Source organism: Petromyzon marinus, unplaced genomic scaffold, assembly GCF_048934315.1.
Source record: "Petromyzon marinus isolate PM22_M1 ecotype Great Lakes invasive population unplaced genomic scaffold, UKy_Petmar_22M1.pri1.0 PM_Scaffold_96, whole genome shotgun sequence".
Lineage (NCBI taxonomy): Eukaryota > Metazoa > Chordata > Hyperoartia > Petromyzontiformes > Petromyzontidae > Petromyzon > Petromyzon marinus.
The window spans coordinates 130,910-147,229 of record NW_027423706.1 but is presented as its reverse complement, the minus strand read 5'-3'; the positions used below and the strand labels follow the sequence as shown (position 1 = coordinate 147,229).

The 16,320-nt window shown below is 45.5% G+C and overlaps 1 protein-coding gene across 2 annotated transcripts in view; it reads right to left on the bottom strand.

Annotated features, from left to right (window-relative positions):
• LOC142923960 (sorting nexin-33-like) overlaps positions 1 to 16,320 on the bottom strand; it is a 73,522-nt gene that overhangs the window by 41,912 nt on the left and 15,290 nt on the right. For both annotated transcript variants that reach the window (XM_076064989.1, XM_076064988.1), the window contains 2 exons: positions 15,732 to 15,873; positions 15,106 to 15,276 (listed from right to left, as the gene is read on the bottom strand). In XM_076064989.1, the coding sequence (XP_075921104.1) occupies positions 15,106 to 15,276; positions 15,732 to 15,873 (313 nt within the window). The remainder of the gene's footprint in view (positions 1 to 15,105; positions 15,277 to 15,731; positions 15,874 to 16,320) is intronic.

Sequence of the window (16,320 nt, the reverse complement as noted above, 5' to 3'; positions counted from 1 at the left end):
GATTCCCCCCGGTATGGCTGTACGGGACTGTATATTAAGATAATATTTGGTTCTCTGGGCATCGGCACGTCCTCACCTGAGGAGATTCCCCCCCGGTACGGCTGTACGGGACTGTATATTAAGACACTATTTGGTTCTCTGGGCATCGGCACGTCCTCACCTGAGGAGATTCCCCCCCGGTACGGCTGTACGGGACTGTATATTAAGACACTTTGGTTCTTTGAGTATCGGCACGTCTATCACCTGAGGAGATTCTCCCGGTACGGCTGTACGGGACTGTATATTAAGACACTTTGGTTCTTTAAGTATCGGCACGTCTAGCACCTGAGGAGATTCCCCCGGTACGGCTGTACGGGACTCTATATTAAGACACTATTTGGTTCTCTGGGTATCGGCACGTCTATCACCTGAGGAGATTCCCCCCGGTACGGCTGTACGGGACCGTATATTAAGACACTATTTGGTTCTCTGGGTATAGGCACGTCTTCACCTGAGGAGATTCCCCCCGGTACGGCTGTATGGGACTGTATATTAAGACACTATTTGGTTCTCTGGGTATCGGCACGTCTATCACCTGAGGAGATTCCTCCCGGTACGGCTGTACGGGACTGTATATTAAGATAATATTTGGTTCTTTGAGTATCGGCACGTCTTCACCTGAGGAGATTCTCCCGGTACGGCTGTACGGGACTGTATATTAAGACACTTTGGTTCTTTGAGTATCGGCACGTCTATCACCTGAGGAGATTCCCCCGGTACGGCTGTACGGGACTGTATATTAAGACACTATTTGGTTCTCTGGGCATCGGCACGTCTATCACCTGAGGAGATTCCCCCGGTACGGCTGTACGGGACTGTATATTAAGACACTTTTTGGTTATTTTGGTATCGGCACGTCTATCACCTGAGGAGATTCTCCCCGGTACGGCTGTATGGGACTGTATATTAAGACACTATTTGGTTCTCTGGGTATCGGAACGTCTATCACCTGAGGAGATCCTCCCGGTACGGCTGTACGGGACTGTATATCAAGACACTATTTGGTTATTTTGGTATCGGCACGTCTATCACCTGAGGAGATTCTCCCCGGTACGGCTGTACGGGACTGTATATTAAGACACTATTTGGTTCTCTGGGTATCGGAACGTCTATCACCTGAGGATTCCCCCGGTACGGCTACACGGGACTGTATATTAAGACACTATTTGGTTCTCTGGGTATCGGCACGTCTTCACCCGAGGAGATTCTCCCGGTACGGCTGTACGGGACTGTATATTAAGACACTATTTGGTTCTCTGGGTATCGGCACGTCCTCACCTGAGGAGATTCCCCCGGTACGGCTGTACGGGACTGTATATTAAGACACTATTTGCTTCTTTGAGTATCGGCACATCTTCACCTAAGGAGATTCCTCCCGGTACGGCTGTACGGGACTGTATATTAAGACACTATTTGGTTATCTGGGCATCGGCACGTCTATCACCTGAGGAGATTCTCCCCGGTACGGCTGTACGGGACTGTATATTAAGACACTATTTGGTTCTCTGGGTATCGGAACGTCTATCACCTGAGGAGATTCCCCCCGGTACGGCTGTACGGGACTGTATATTAAGACACTATTTGGTTATCTGGGTATCGGCACGTCTATCACATGAGGAGATTCCTCCCGGTACGGCTACACGGGACTGTATATTAAGACACTATTTGGTTCTCTGGGCATCGGCACGTCCTCACCTGAGGAGATTCCCCCGGTACGGCTGTACGGGACTGTATATTAAGACACTATTTGGTTATCTGGGCATCGTCACGTCTATCACCTGAGGAGATTCACCCCGGTACGGTTGTACGGGACTGCATATTAAGACACTATTTGGTTCTCTGGACATCGGCACGTCCTCACCTGAGGAGATTCTCCCGGTACGGCTGTACGGGACTGTATATTAAGACACTATTTGGTTCTCTGGGTATCGGAACGTCTTCACCTGAGGAGATTCCCCCCGGTACGGCTGTACGGGACTGTATATTAAGACACTATTTGGTTATCTGGGTATCGGAACGTCTTCACCTGAAGGAGATTCCTCCCGGTACGGCTGTACGGGACTGTATATTAAGACACTATTGGTTATCTGGGTATCGGAACGTCTTCACCTGAGGAGATCCCCCGGCACGGCTGTACGGGACTGTATATTAAGACACTATTTGGTTCTCTGGGTATCGGAACGTCTATCACCTGAGGAGATTCCCCCGGTACGGCTGTACTGGACTGTATGTTAAGACACTATTTGGTTGTCTGGGTATCGGCACGTCTATCACCTGAGGAGGTTCTCCCCGGTACGGCTGTACGGGACTGTATATTAAGACACTATTTGGTTATCTGGGCATCGTCACGTCTATCACCTGAGGAGATTCACCCCGGTACGGTTGTACGGGACTGCATATTAAGACACTATTTGGTTCTCTGGACATCGGCACGTCCTCACCTGAGGAGATTCTCCCGGTACGGCTGTACGGGACTGTATATTAAGACACTATTTGGTTCTCTGGGTATCGGAACGTCTTCACCTGAGGAGATTCCCCCCGGTACGGCTGTACGGGACTGTATATTAAGACACTATTTGGTTATCTGGGTATCGGAACGTCTTCACCTGAAGGAGATTCCTCCCGGTACGGCTGTACGGGACTGTATATTAAGACACTATTGGTTATCTGGGTATCGGAACGTCTTCACCTGAGGAGATCCCCCGGCACGGCTGTACGGGACTGTATATTAAGACACTATTTGGTTCTCTGGGTATCGGAACGTCTATCACCTGAGGAGATTCCCCCGGTACGGCTGTACTGGACTGTATGTTAAGACACTATTTGGTTGTCTGGGTATCGGCACGTCTATCACCTGAGGAGGTTCTCCCCGGTACGGCTGTACGGGACTGTATATTAACACACTATTTGGTTATCTGTGTATCGGCACGTCTATCACCTGAGGAGATTCACCCCGGTACGGCTGTACGGGACTGCATATTAAGACACTATTTGGTTTTCTGGACATCGGCACGTCCTCACCTGAGGAGATTCCTCCCGGTACGGCTGTACGGGACTGTATATTAAGACACTATTTGGTTCTCTGGGTATCGGAACGTCTTCACCTGAGGGGATTCCCCCCGGTACGGCTGTACGGGACTGTATATTAAGACACTATTTGGTTCTCTGGGTATCAGAACGTCTATCACCTGAGGAGATTCCCCCGGTACGGCTGTACGGGACTGTATATTAAGACACTATTTGGCTATTTCGGTATCGGCACGTCTATCACCTGAGGAGATTCTCCCCGGTACGGCTGTACGGGACTGCATATTAAGACACTATTTGGTTCTCTGGACATCGGCACGTCCTCACCTGAGGAGATTCCTCCCGGTACGGCTGTACGGGACTGTATATTAAGACACTATTTGGTTCTCTGGGTATCGGAACGTCTATCACCTGAGGAGATTCCCCCCGGTACGGCTGCACCGGACTGTATATTAAGACACTATTTGGTTCTCTGGGCATCGGCACGTCTATCACCTGAGGAGATTCCCCCCGGTACGGCTGTACGGGACTGTATATTAAGACACTATTTGCTTCTTTGAGTATCGGCACGTCTTCCCCTGAGGAGATTCCTCCCGGTACGGCTGTACGGGACTGTATATTAAGACACTATTTGGTTCTCTGGGTATCGGAACGTCTATCACCTGAGGAGATTCCCCCGGTACGGCTGTACGGGACTGTATATTAAGACACTATTTGGTTCTCTGGGCATCGGCACGTCTATCACCTGAGGAAATTCCCCCGGTACGGCTGTACGGGACTGTATATTAAGACACTACTTGGTTCTCTGGGTATCGGCACGTCTATCACCTGAGGAGATTCCCCCCGGTATGGCTGCACGGGACTGTATATTAAGACACTATTTGGTTGTCTGGGTATCGGCACGTCTATCACCTGAGGAGGTTCTCCCCGGTACGGCTGTACGGGACTGTATATTAACACACTATTTGGTTATCTGTGTATCGGCACGTCTATCACCTGAGGAGATTCACCCCGGTACGGCTGTATGGGACTGCATATTAAGACACTATTTGGTTCTCTGGACATCGGCACGTCCTCACCTGAGGAGATTCCTCCCGGTACGGCTGTACGGGACTGTATATTAAGACACTATTTGGTTCTCTGGGTATCGGAACGTCTTCACCTGAGGAGATTCCCCCCGGTACGGCTGTACGGGACTGTATATTAAGACACTATTTGGTTCTCTGGGTATCAGAACGTCTATCACCTGAGGAGATTCCCCCGGTACGGCTGTACGGGACTGTATATTAAGACACTATTTGGCTATTTCGGTATCGGCACGTCTATCACCTGAGGAAATTCTCCCCGGTACGGCTGTACGGGACTGTATATTAAGACACTATTTGATTCTCTGGGCATCGGCACGTCTATCACCTGAGGAGATTCTCCCCGGTACGGCTGTACGGGACTGTATATTAAGACACTATTTGGTTCTCTGGGTATCGGAACGTCTATCACCTGAGGAGATTCCTCCCGGTACGGCTGTACGGGACTGTATATTAAGACACTATTTGCTTCTTTGAGTATCGGCACGTCTTCACCTGAGGAGATTCCCCCCGGTATGGCTGTACGGGACTGTATATTAAGATAATATTTGGTTCTCTGGGCATCGGCACGTCCTCACCTGAGGAGATTCCCCCCCGGTACGGCTGTACGGGACTGTATATTAAGACACTATTTGGTTCTCTGGGCATCGGCACGTCCTCACCTGAGGAGATTCCCCCCCGGTACGGCTGTACGGGACTGTATATTAAGACACTTTGGTTCTTTGAGTATCGGCACGTCTATCACCTGAGGAGATTCTCCCGGTACGGCTGTACGGGACTGTATATTAAGACACTTTGGTTCTTTAAGTATCGGCACGTCTAGCACCTGAGGAGATTCCCCCGGTACGGCTGTACGGGACTCTATATTAAGACACTATTTGGTTCTCTGGGTATCGGCACGTCTATCACCTGAGGAGATTCCCCCCGGTACGGCTGTACGGGACCGTATATTAAGACACTATTTGGTTCTTTGAGTATCGGCACGTCTTCACCTGAGGAGATTCCCCCCGGAACGGCTGTACGGGACTGTATATTAAGACACTATTTGGTTCTCTGGGTATCGGAACGTCCATCACCTGAGGAGATTCTCCCCGGTACGGCTGTACGGGACTGTATATTAAGACACTATTTGGTTCTCTGGGTATCGGAACGTCTATCACCTGAGGAGATTCCCCCCGGTACGGCTGTACGGGACTGTATATTAAGACACTATTTGGTTATCTGGGCATCGGAACGTCTATCACCTGAGGAGATTCTCCCCGGTACGGCTGTATGGGACTGTATATTAAGACACTATTTGGTTCTCTGGACATCGGCACGTCTATCACCTGAGGAGATTCTCCCCGGTGCAGATGTACGGGACTGTATATTAAGACACTATTTGGTTCTCTGGGTATCGGCACGTCTATCACCTGAGGAGATTCCTCCCGGTACGGCTGTACGGGACTGTATATTAAGACACTATTTGGTTCTCTGGGTATCGGCACGTCTTCACCTGAGGAGATTCCTCCCGGTACGGCTGTACGGGACTGTATATTAAGGCACTTTTTGGTTCTCTGGGTATCGGCACGTCAATCACCTGAGGAGATTCTCCTCGGTACGGCTGTACGGGACTGTATATTAAGACACTATTTGGTTCTCTGGGTATCGGAACGTCTTCACCTGAGGAGATTCCCCCCGGTACGGCTGTACGGGACTGTATATTAAGACACTATTTGGTTCTCTGGGTATCGGAACGTCTTCACCTGAGGAGATTCCCCCCGGTACGGCTGTACGGGACTGTATATTAAGACACTATTTGGTTATCTGGGTATCGGAACGTCTTCACCTGAGGAGATTCCTCCCGGTACGGCTGTACGGGACTGTATATTAAGGCACTTTTTGGTTCTCTGGGTATCGGAACGTCTTCACCTGAGGAGATTCTCCCCGGTACGGCTGTACGGGACTCTATATTAAGACACTATTTGGTTATCTGGGCATCGGCACGTCTTCACCTGAGGAGATTCCTCCCGGTACGGCTGTACGGGACTGTATATTAAGACACTATTTGGTTCTCTGGGTATCGGAACGTCTATCACCTGAGGAGATTCCCCCCGGTACGGCTGTACGGGACTGTATATTAAGACACTATTTGGTTCTCTGGGCATCGGCACGTCTATCACCTGAGGAGATTCCCCCGGTACGGCTGTACGGGACTGTATATTAAGACACTATTTGGTTCTCTGGGTATCGGAACGTCTTCACCTGAGGAGATTCCTCCCGGTACGGCTGTACGGGACTGTATATTAAGACACTATTTGGTTATCTGGGTATCGGAACGTCTTCACCTGAGGAGATTCCAACCCGGTACGGCTGTACGGGACTGTATATTAAGACACTATTTGGTTCTCTGGGTATCGGAACGTCTTCACCTGAGGAGATTCCCCCCGGTACGGCTGTACGGGACTGTATATTAAGACACTATTTGGTTCTCTGGGTATCGGAACGTCTATCACCTGAGGAGATTCCCCCCGGTACGGCTGTACGGGACTGTATATTAAGACACTATTTGGTTCTCTGGGCATCGGCACGTCTATCACCTGAGGAGATTCCCCCGGTACGGCTGTACGGGACTGCATATTAAGACACTATTTGGTTCTCTGGGTATCGGAACGTCTTCACCTGAGGAGATTCCCCCGGTACGGCTGTACGGGACTGTATATTAAGACACTATTTGGTTCTCTGGGTATCGGAACGTCTTCACCTGAGGAGATTCCTCCCGGTACGGCTGTACGGGACTGTATATTAAGACACTATTTGGTTCTCTGGGCATCGGAACGTCTATCAACTGAGGAGATTCCCCCCGGTACGGCTGTACGGGACTGTATATAAAGACACTATTTGGTTATCTGGGTATCGGAACGTCTTCACCTGAGGAGATTCCCCCCGGTACGGCTGTACGGGGCTGTATATTAAGACACTATTTGGTTATCTGGGTATCGGAACGTCTTCACCTGAGGAGATTCTCCCCGGTACGGCTGTACGGGACTGTATATTAAGACACTATTTGGTTCTCTGGGTATCAGAACATCTATCAACTGAGGAGATTCCCCCCGGTACGGCTGTACGGGACTGTATATTAAGACACTATTTGGTTCTCTGGGCATCGGAACGTCTATCACTTGAGGAGATTCTCCCCGGTACGGCTGTACGGGACTGTATATTAAGACACTATTTGGTTATTTTGGTATCGGCACGTCTATCACCTGAGGAGATTCCCCCCGGTACGGCTGTACGGGACTGTATATTAAGACACTATTTGGTTCTCTGGGTATCGGCACGTCTTCACCTGAGGAGATTCTCCCCGGTACGGCTGTACGGGACTGTATATTAAGATAATATTTGGTTCTTTGAGTATCGGCACGTCTTCGCCTTCCGTTGCGACGATAGCAAACGTTGTGATCTCTTACTTGACCATGCTTTCATATAACTCGCTCCGTCCGTCTGTCTGTCTGTCTGTCGCTGTATCCTCAAATCAATTTTAACCCACTTCTCCAAAAAAGACCTGGTGTTACTTAGGTCCTACCGGTGACAATACTAGATCCTACGTGAAGTCGTTTTAAAACGTTCTTTTTAGCGTGTCGTCTACCGGCCTGGGTCCGATCTGTCCACGCTCAACCGACGTCGGCTGTACATCACCACGGGCCCCCCCCCCCCAACCCCCTACGTCGTGAGGTTCTGCCACTATGAGTACGGTAATAAAAAGCATTCTTAAACATCACTCATGTCGACCAACGTGACCACCGAAAGAACCAAAGAGGATGGATTCGGGCAGTCATGGGCGACAATTTCCCTACACCCCCTCGCGGTTTCCCTACACCCCTCACGGTATCTCTACCCCCCTCACGATCTCCCTACCCCCCTCACGGTCTCCCTACCCCCCTCACAATCTCCCTACCCCCTTCACGGATTCCCTACCCCCCTCACGGGCTCCCTACCCCCCTCACGGTATCCCTACCCCCTCACGATCTCCCTACCCCCCTCACGGTCTCCCTACCCCCCTCACGATCTCCCTACCCCCCTCACGATCTCAATACCCCCTCACGATCTCCCTACCCCCCTCACGGTCTCCCTACCCCCCTCACGATCTCCCTACCCCCCTCACGATCTCAATACCCCCTCACGATCTCCCTACCCCCCTCACGGTCTCCCTACCCCCCTCACGGTCTCCCTACCCCCCTCACGGTCTCCCTACCCCCCTCACAGTTTCCCTACCCCCTCACGATCTCCCTACCAACTCACGGTTTCCCTACCCCCCTCACGGTCTCCCTACCCCCTAACGATCTCCCTACCCCCCTCATGGTCTCCCTACCCCCTCACGGTTTCCCTACCCCCCTCACGGTCTCCCTACCCCCCTCACGATCTCCCTACCCCCCTCACGATCTCAATACCCCCTCACGATCTCCCTACCCCCCTCACGGTCTCCCTACCCCCTCACGGTCTCCCTACCCCCCTCACAGTTTCCCTACCCCCTCACGATCTCCCTACCAACTCACGGTTTCCCTACCCCCCTCACGGTCTCCCTACCCCCTAACGATCTCCCTACCCCCCTCATGGTCTCCCTACCCCCTCACGGTTTCCCTACCCCCCTCACGATCTCCCTACCCCCCTCACGGTCTCCCTACCCCCCTCACGATCTCCCTACCCCCTCACGGTCTCCCTACCCCCCTCACAGTTTCCCTACCCCCCTCACAGTCTCCCTACCCCCCTCACAGTATCCCTACCCCCCTCACGATCTCCCTACCCCCCTCACGGTCTCCCTACCCCCTTAAAGTGGTAAGAGTTTCATTCATGGGCGGTTCGTGGTTGCGGAGATAGAGCGATTTCAAATCGGTTCCATATTTTTAAAACACCCTGTATATTAGTGTATAGTATGGTATAGTGTAGTGTATAGTGTAGTGTATAGTAGTGTAGTGTATAGTGTAGTGTATAGTAGTGTATAGTATGGTATAGTGTAGTGTATAGTGTAGTGCATAGTAGTGTAGTGTATAGTGTAGTGCATAGTGTAGTGCATAGTGTAGTGTATAGTAGTGCAGTGCATAGTAGTGCAGTGCATAGTAGTGTAGTGTATAGTAGTGTATAGTGTAGTGTATAGTAGTGTATAGTGTATAGTGTAGTGTATAGTGTAGTGTATGGTAGTGAAGTGTATAGTGTAGTGTGTAGTGTAGTGTATAGTGTATTATAGTGTATATTAGTGTATAGTATGGTATAGTGTAGTGTATAGTGTAGTGCATAGTATGGTATAGTGTAGTGTATATTAGTGTATAGTATGGTATAGTGTAGTGTATAGTGTAGTGTATAGTGTAGTGCATAGTGTAGTGCATAGTGTAGTGCATAGTGTAGTGTATAGTGTAGTGTATAATAGTGTAGTGTATAGTGTAGTGTATAGTAGTGTAGTGTATAGTAGTGTAGTGTATAGTATAGTGTATAGTGTAGTGTATAGCATAGTGTATAGCGTAGTGTATAGCGTAGTGTATAGTGTAGTGTATAGTGTAGTGTATAGTGTAGTGTATAGCAGTGTAGTGTATAGTGTAGTAGTGTATAGTAGTGTAGTGTATAGTAGTGTAGTGTATAGTAGTGTAGTGTATAGTGTAGTGTATAGTGTAGTGTATAGTAGTGTAGTGTATAGTGTAGTAGTGTATAGTAGTGTAGTGTATAGTAGTGTATAGTAGTGTAGTGTATAGTGTAGTGTATAGTGTAGTGTATAGTGTAGTGTATTGTAGTGTATAGTGTAGTGTATAGTGTAGTGTATAGTAGTGTATAGTGTAGTGTAGTGTATAGTAGTGTATAGTGTAATGTGTAGTGTACAGTGTAGTGTATAGTGTATAGTAGTGTATAGTGTAGTGTATAGTGTAGTGTATAGTAGTGTAGTGTATAGTGTAGTGTATAGTGTAGTGTATAGTGTAGTGTGTAGTGTAGTGTATAGTGTATAGTGTAGTGTATAGTGTAGTGTATAGTGTAGTAGTGTATAGTAGTGTAGTGTATAGTAGTGTATAGTGTAGTGTATAGTGTAGTGTATAGTGTAGTGTGTAGTGTAGTGTGTAGTGCAGTGTATAGTGTAGTGTATAGTGTAGTGTATAGTAGTGTAGTGTATAGTGTAATGTATAGTGTATAGTGTAGTGTATAGTGTAGTGTATAGTGTAGTGTATAGTGTAGTGTATAGTGTATAGTGTAGTGTATAGTGTAGTGTAGTGTATAGTGTAGTGTATAGTGTAGTGTATAGTGTAGTGTATAGTGTAGTGTATGGTGTAGTGTATAGTGTAGTGTATAGTGTAGTGTATAGTGTAGTGTATAGTGTAGTGTATAGTAGTGTATAGTGTAGTGTATAGTGTAGTGTATAGTGTAGTGTATAGTAGTGTATAGTGTAGTGTATAGTAGTGTAGTGTATAGTGTAGTGTGTAGTGTATAGTGTAGTGTATAGTAGTGTAGTGTATAGTGTAGTGTATAGTGTAGTGTATAGTAGTGTATAGTAGTGTAGTGTATAGTGTATAGTGTAGTGTATAGTGTAGTGTATAGTGTAGTGTATAGTGTAGTGTGTAGTGTATAGTGTAGTGTATAGTGTAGTGTATAGTATAGTGTAGTGTATAGTGTAGTGTATAGTGTAGTGTATAGTAGTGTAGTGTATAGTGTAGTGTATAGTGAATAGTGTAGTGTATAGTGTAGTGTAGTAGTGTATAGTGTAGTGTGTAGTGTAGTGTATAGATGTGTATAGTGTAGTAATGTATAGTGTAGTGTATAGTGTAGTGTATAGTGTAGTGTATAGTAGTGTAGTGTGTAGTGTATAGTGTAGTGTATAGTGTAGTGTATAGTGTAGTGTATAGTGTAGTGTATAGTGTAGTGTATAGTGTAGTGTATGTGTAGTGTGTAGTAGTGTATAGTGTAGTGTATGGTGTAGTGTATAGTGTAGTGTATGGTGTAGTGTATGGTGTAGTGTATAGTGTAGTGTATGGTGTAGTGTATGGTGTAGTGTATAGTGTAGTGTATAGTGTAGTGTATAGTGTAGTGTATAGTGTAGTGTATAGTGTAGTGTATAGTGTAGTGTATAGTGTAGTGTATAGTGTAGTGTATAGTGTAGTGTATAGTGTATAGTAGTGTAGTGTATAGTGTAGTGTATAGTGTAGTGTATAGTGTAGTGTATAGTGTAGTGTATAGTGTATAGTGTAGTGTATAGTGTATAGTGTAGTGTATAGTGTAGTGTATAGTGTATAGTGTAGTGTATAGTGTAGTGTATAGTGTAGTGTATGTGTGTAGTGTATAGTGTTAGTGTATAGTGTATTTAGTGTAGTGTATAGTGTAGTGTATAGTGTAGTGTGTGTGTAGTGTGTGTGTAGTGTATGTGTAGTGTATAGTGTGTAGTGTAGTGTATAGTGTGTGTAGTGTATAGTGTAGTGTAGTGTATAGTGTAGTGTATAGTGTAGTGTGTATGTGTAGTGTATAGTGTAGTGTATAGTGTAGTGTATAGTGTAGTGTAATAGTGTAGTGTATAGTGTATAGTGTAGTGTATAGTGTAGTGTATAGTGTAGTGTGCTGATAGTGTAGTGTATAGTGTAGTGTATATGTAGTGTGTATAGTGTAGTAGTGTGTAGTGTATAGTGTAGTTAGTGTAGTGTAGTGTATAGTGTAGTGTATAGTGTAGTGTAGTGTAGGATAGTGTATAGTGTGTGTAGTGTATAGTGTAGGTGTGTATGTAGTGTATAGTGTAGTGTTGTGGGGTTAGGTGTAGTGTAGTATGTGTAGTGTTAGGTAGTGTCTGGTCTAGTGTAGTGTAGTGTATAGTGTAGTGTATAGTGTCAGTGAATAGTGCTATAGTGTAGTGTATAGTGTAGTGTAGTGTATAGTGTATAGTGTAGTGTATAGTGTAGTGTATAGTGTAGTGTATAGTGTAGTAGTGTGTAGTGTAGTGTATAGTGTAGTGTATAGTGTAGTGTATAGTAGTGTAGTGTTAGTGTATAGTGTAGTGTATAGTGTAGTGTATAGTGTATAGTGTAGTGTATAGTGTAGTGTATAGTGTAGTAGTGTGTAGTGTAGTGTTAGGTAGTGTATAGTGTAGTGTATAGTAGTGTAGTGTATAGTGTATAGTGTAGTGTATAGGTAGTGTATAGTGTAGTGTATAGTGTAGTGTATAGTGTTGTGTATAGAGTAGTGTATAGTGTAGTGTATAGTGTAGTGTATAGTGTAGTAGTGTAGTGTATAGTGTAGTGTATAGTGTAGTGTATAGTGTAGTGTATAGTGTAGTGTATAGTGTAGTGTTAGTGTAGTGTATAGTGTAGTGTATAGTGTAGTGTATAGTGTATAGTGTAGTGTATAGTGTATGGTGTAGTGTAGTAGTGTATAGTGTAGGTGTATAGTGTAGTGTATAGTGTATGGTGTAGTGTAGTAGTGTATAGTGTAGTGTATAGTGTAGTGTATAGTGTGTGTATAGTGTAGTGTATAGTTTATAAGTGTAGTAGTGTGTAGTGTATAGTGTATAGTGTAGTGTAATAGTGTATGGTGTAGTGTTAGTGTAGTGTATAGTGTATAGTGTAGTGTATAGTGTAGTGTAGTAGTGTATAGTGTAGTGTATAGTGTAGTGTATAGTGTAGTGTATAGTGTATAGTGTAGTGTATAGTGTAGTGTAGTAGTGTATAGTGTAGTGTATAGTGTAGTGTATAGTGTAGTGTATAGTGTATAGTGTAGTGTATAGTGTATAGTGTAGGGTATAGTGTATAGTGTAGTGTATAGTAGTGTAGTGTATAGTGTAGTGTATGTGTATATTGTAGTGTATAGTGTAGTGTATAGTGTATAGTGTAGTGTATAGTAGTGTAGTGTATAGTGTAGTGTATAGTAGTGTAGTGTAGTGTATAGTGTAGTGTATAGTGTAGTGTATAGTGTAGTGTATAGTGTAGTGTAGTGTATAGTAGTGTAGTGTATAGTGTAGTGTATTAGTGTAGTGTATAGTGTATAGTGTAGTGTATAGTGTAGTGTATAGTGTAGTGTATAGTGTATAGTGTAGTGTATAGTGTAGTGTATAGTAGTGTAGTGTATAGTGTAGTGTATAGTGTAGTGTATAGTGTATAGTGTAGTGTATAGTGTAGTGTATAGTAGTGTAGTGTATATGTAGTGTAGCATAGTAGGTATAGTGTAGTGTATAGTGTATAGTGTAGTGTATAGTGTAGTGTATAGTGTATAGATAGTGTATAGTGTAGTGTATAGTGTATAGTGTAGTGTATAGTGTAGTGTATAGTGTATAGTGTAGTGTATAGTGTAGTGTATAGTGTAGTGTATAGTGTATAGTGTAGTGTATAGTGTAGTGTATAGTGTATAGTAGTGTAGTGTATAGTGTATGGTGTAGTGTATAGTGTATAGTGTAGTGTTAAGTGTATAGTAGTGTAGTGTATAGAGTGTGTATAGTGTAGTGTATAGTGTATAGTAGTGTAGTGTATAGTGTATGGTGTAGTGTATAGTGTATAGTGTAGTGTATAGTGTATAGTAGTGTAGATGTATAGTGTAGTGTATAGTGTAGTGTATAGTGTAGTGTATAGTGTAGTGTAGTGTATAGTGTAGTGTAGTAGTGTAGTGTATAGTGTGTGTAGTAGTGTATATGTGTAGTGTATAGTGTAGTGTATAGTGTATAGTGTAGTGTATAGTGTAGTGTAGTGTATAGTGTAGTGTATAGTGTAGTGTATAGTGTAGTGTATAGTGTAGTGTATAGTGTAGTGTATAGTGTATAGTGTAGTGTATAGTGTAGTGTATAGTGTATAGTATAGAGTAGTAGTGTATAGTGTAGTGTATAGTGTAGTGTATAGTGTAGTTAGTAGTGTATAGTGTAGTGTATAGTGTATGGTGTAGTGTATAGTGTATATAGTGTAGTGTATAGTGTAGTGTATAGTGTAGTGTATAGTGTAGTGTATAGTGTAGTGTATAGTGTATAGTGTAGTGTATAGTGTAGTGTATAGTGTAGTGTATAGTGTATAGTTAGTAGTGTATAGTGTACGTGTATAGTGTAGTGTATAGTGTAGTGTATAGTGTATAGTGTAGTGTATAGTGTAGTGTATAGTGTATAGTAGGGTACGTGTATAGTGTACGTGTATAGTGTAGTGTATAGTGTATGTGTAGTGTATAGTGTAGTGTATAGTGTAGTGTATAGTGTAGTGTATAGTGTATAGTGTAGTGTATAGGTGTAGTGTATAGTGTAGTGTACTAGTAGTGTATAGTGTATAGTGTAGTGTATGTGTATAGTGTAGTGTATACGTGTAGTGTATAGTGTATAGTGTAGTGTATGTGTGTGTATAGTGTAGTGTAGTGTATAGTAGTGTAGTGTATAGTGTAGTGTAGAGTGTAGTGTAGTGTATAGTGTAGTGTGTAGTGTAGTGTATAGTGTAGTGTAGTGTAGTGTAGTGTATGTGTTAGTGTAGTGTATAGTGTAGTGTATAGTGTAGTGTATAGTGTAGTGTATAGTGTAGTGTATAGTGTAGTGTATAGTGTGTAGTGTATGTGTATATGTATGTGTAGTGTATAGTGTTAGTGATTAGTGTATAGTGTATAGTATAGTGTATAGTGTATAGTAGTGTAGTAGTGTATGATGTAGTGTAGTGTATAGTGTATAGTGTAGTGTATAGTGTATAGTGTAGTGTATACGTGTATAGTGTAGTGTATAGTGTATAGTATAGTGTATAGTGTAATAGTAGTGTAGTGTATAGTGTATAGTGTAGTGTATAGTGGTGTAGTGTATAGTGTATAGTGTAGTGTATAGTGTAGTGTATAGTGTAGTGTATAGTGTATAGTGTAGTGTATAGTGTAGTGTATAGTGTATAGTGTAGTGTATAGTGTAGTGTAGTGTATAGTGTATAGTGTAGTGTATAGTGTAGTGTAGTGTATAGTGTATAGTAGTGTAGTGTATAGTGTAGTGTAGTGTGTCGACGCCCCCCCAACTCACTGGCGGCGTCGTCCGCGTCATCGTCGTCCCACTCGTCGTCGTCCCAGTCGTCATCTCCTCCTCGTCCTCCTCCTCGTCCTCCTCCTCCTCCCTCCTCGTCGCCGTGGTGACCACCAAGGCGGCGGTGGTTCAACGCCTGGGGCTCCATGGCCGTGTAGCCACCCCCGTTACCTGGGGGCGGGGCCACGGGGGGAAGGGGCGGGGTCATGGGGGTGGGCGGGGCCAAGGGGGGCGGGGTCACGGGAGGCGGGGTCACGGGGGGAGGCGGGGTCACGGGGGGGCGGGGTCACGGGGGGCGGGGTCAATCGGACTGAGGTGAGGGTGGCGGATTGGTCAGGGTCCAGGGGTAGTGTAGTGTATAGTGTGGCGGATTGGTCAGGGTCCAGGGGTAGTGTAGTGTATAGTGTAGTGTATAGTGTAGTGATAGTGTAGTGTATAGTGTAGTAGTGTAGTGTATAGTGTAGTGTATAGTGTAGTGTATAGTGTAGTGTGTAGTGTAGTGTATAGTGCAGTGTATAGTGTAGTGGATAGTAGTGTAGTGTATAGTGTAGTGTATATTGTATAGTGTAGTGTGTAGTGTAGTATATAGTGTAGTGTATAGCGTAGTGTATAGTGTAGTGTAGTACCGGTGGAGTGGGGGATGTTCTGGTAGTGTGAAGCCACCACTGAGGGCCTCTGAGCTCCGTGTGGTGGTGCCATCTCCACATAGGCCGCTGGAAATAGCCCTCTCTTGCCCTGGGGATTCGTCCCCTCCAGCCAGCCATCCACCTGCACCACCACCACCACCACCACCACACAAACAGAGATCCCCCGTGTAGCCTTAACAGACTGCAGGGGCAAGTGCTGTTAGCGAGCGGCACCTATGAAGGCCGGAACGGCACACGAGGTGCTGGGTGGGTGGCCAGCACCACGCCCGGCCGCCTTTGTCTCCCCAGTGCTGGCGATAGTTCTTACACACCGCTACACCAAGGTGACTCATGCGAGGCCGAGTCGACCTAGGGGAGGCCCGGGACCAGTTCAGATAATCGTCACCGGTGTTGGCCGTGAGCGGGAATCGAACCCACATACACACACAGACACAACAACAACAACAACCGCCATTCGCCACTAAGTGGCGGTGACGTCACCACGACCCTTGTGCCAGGCTATGTGCGCCCTGAGGCCACGTGAAGTGTCGAACGCCCGCTGGCAGGAGGTCACGGGGCAGACCCAGGT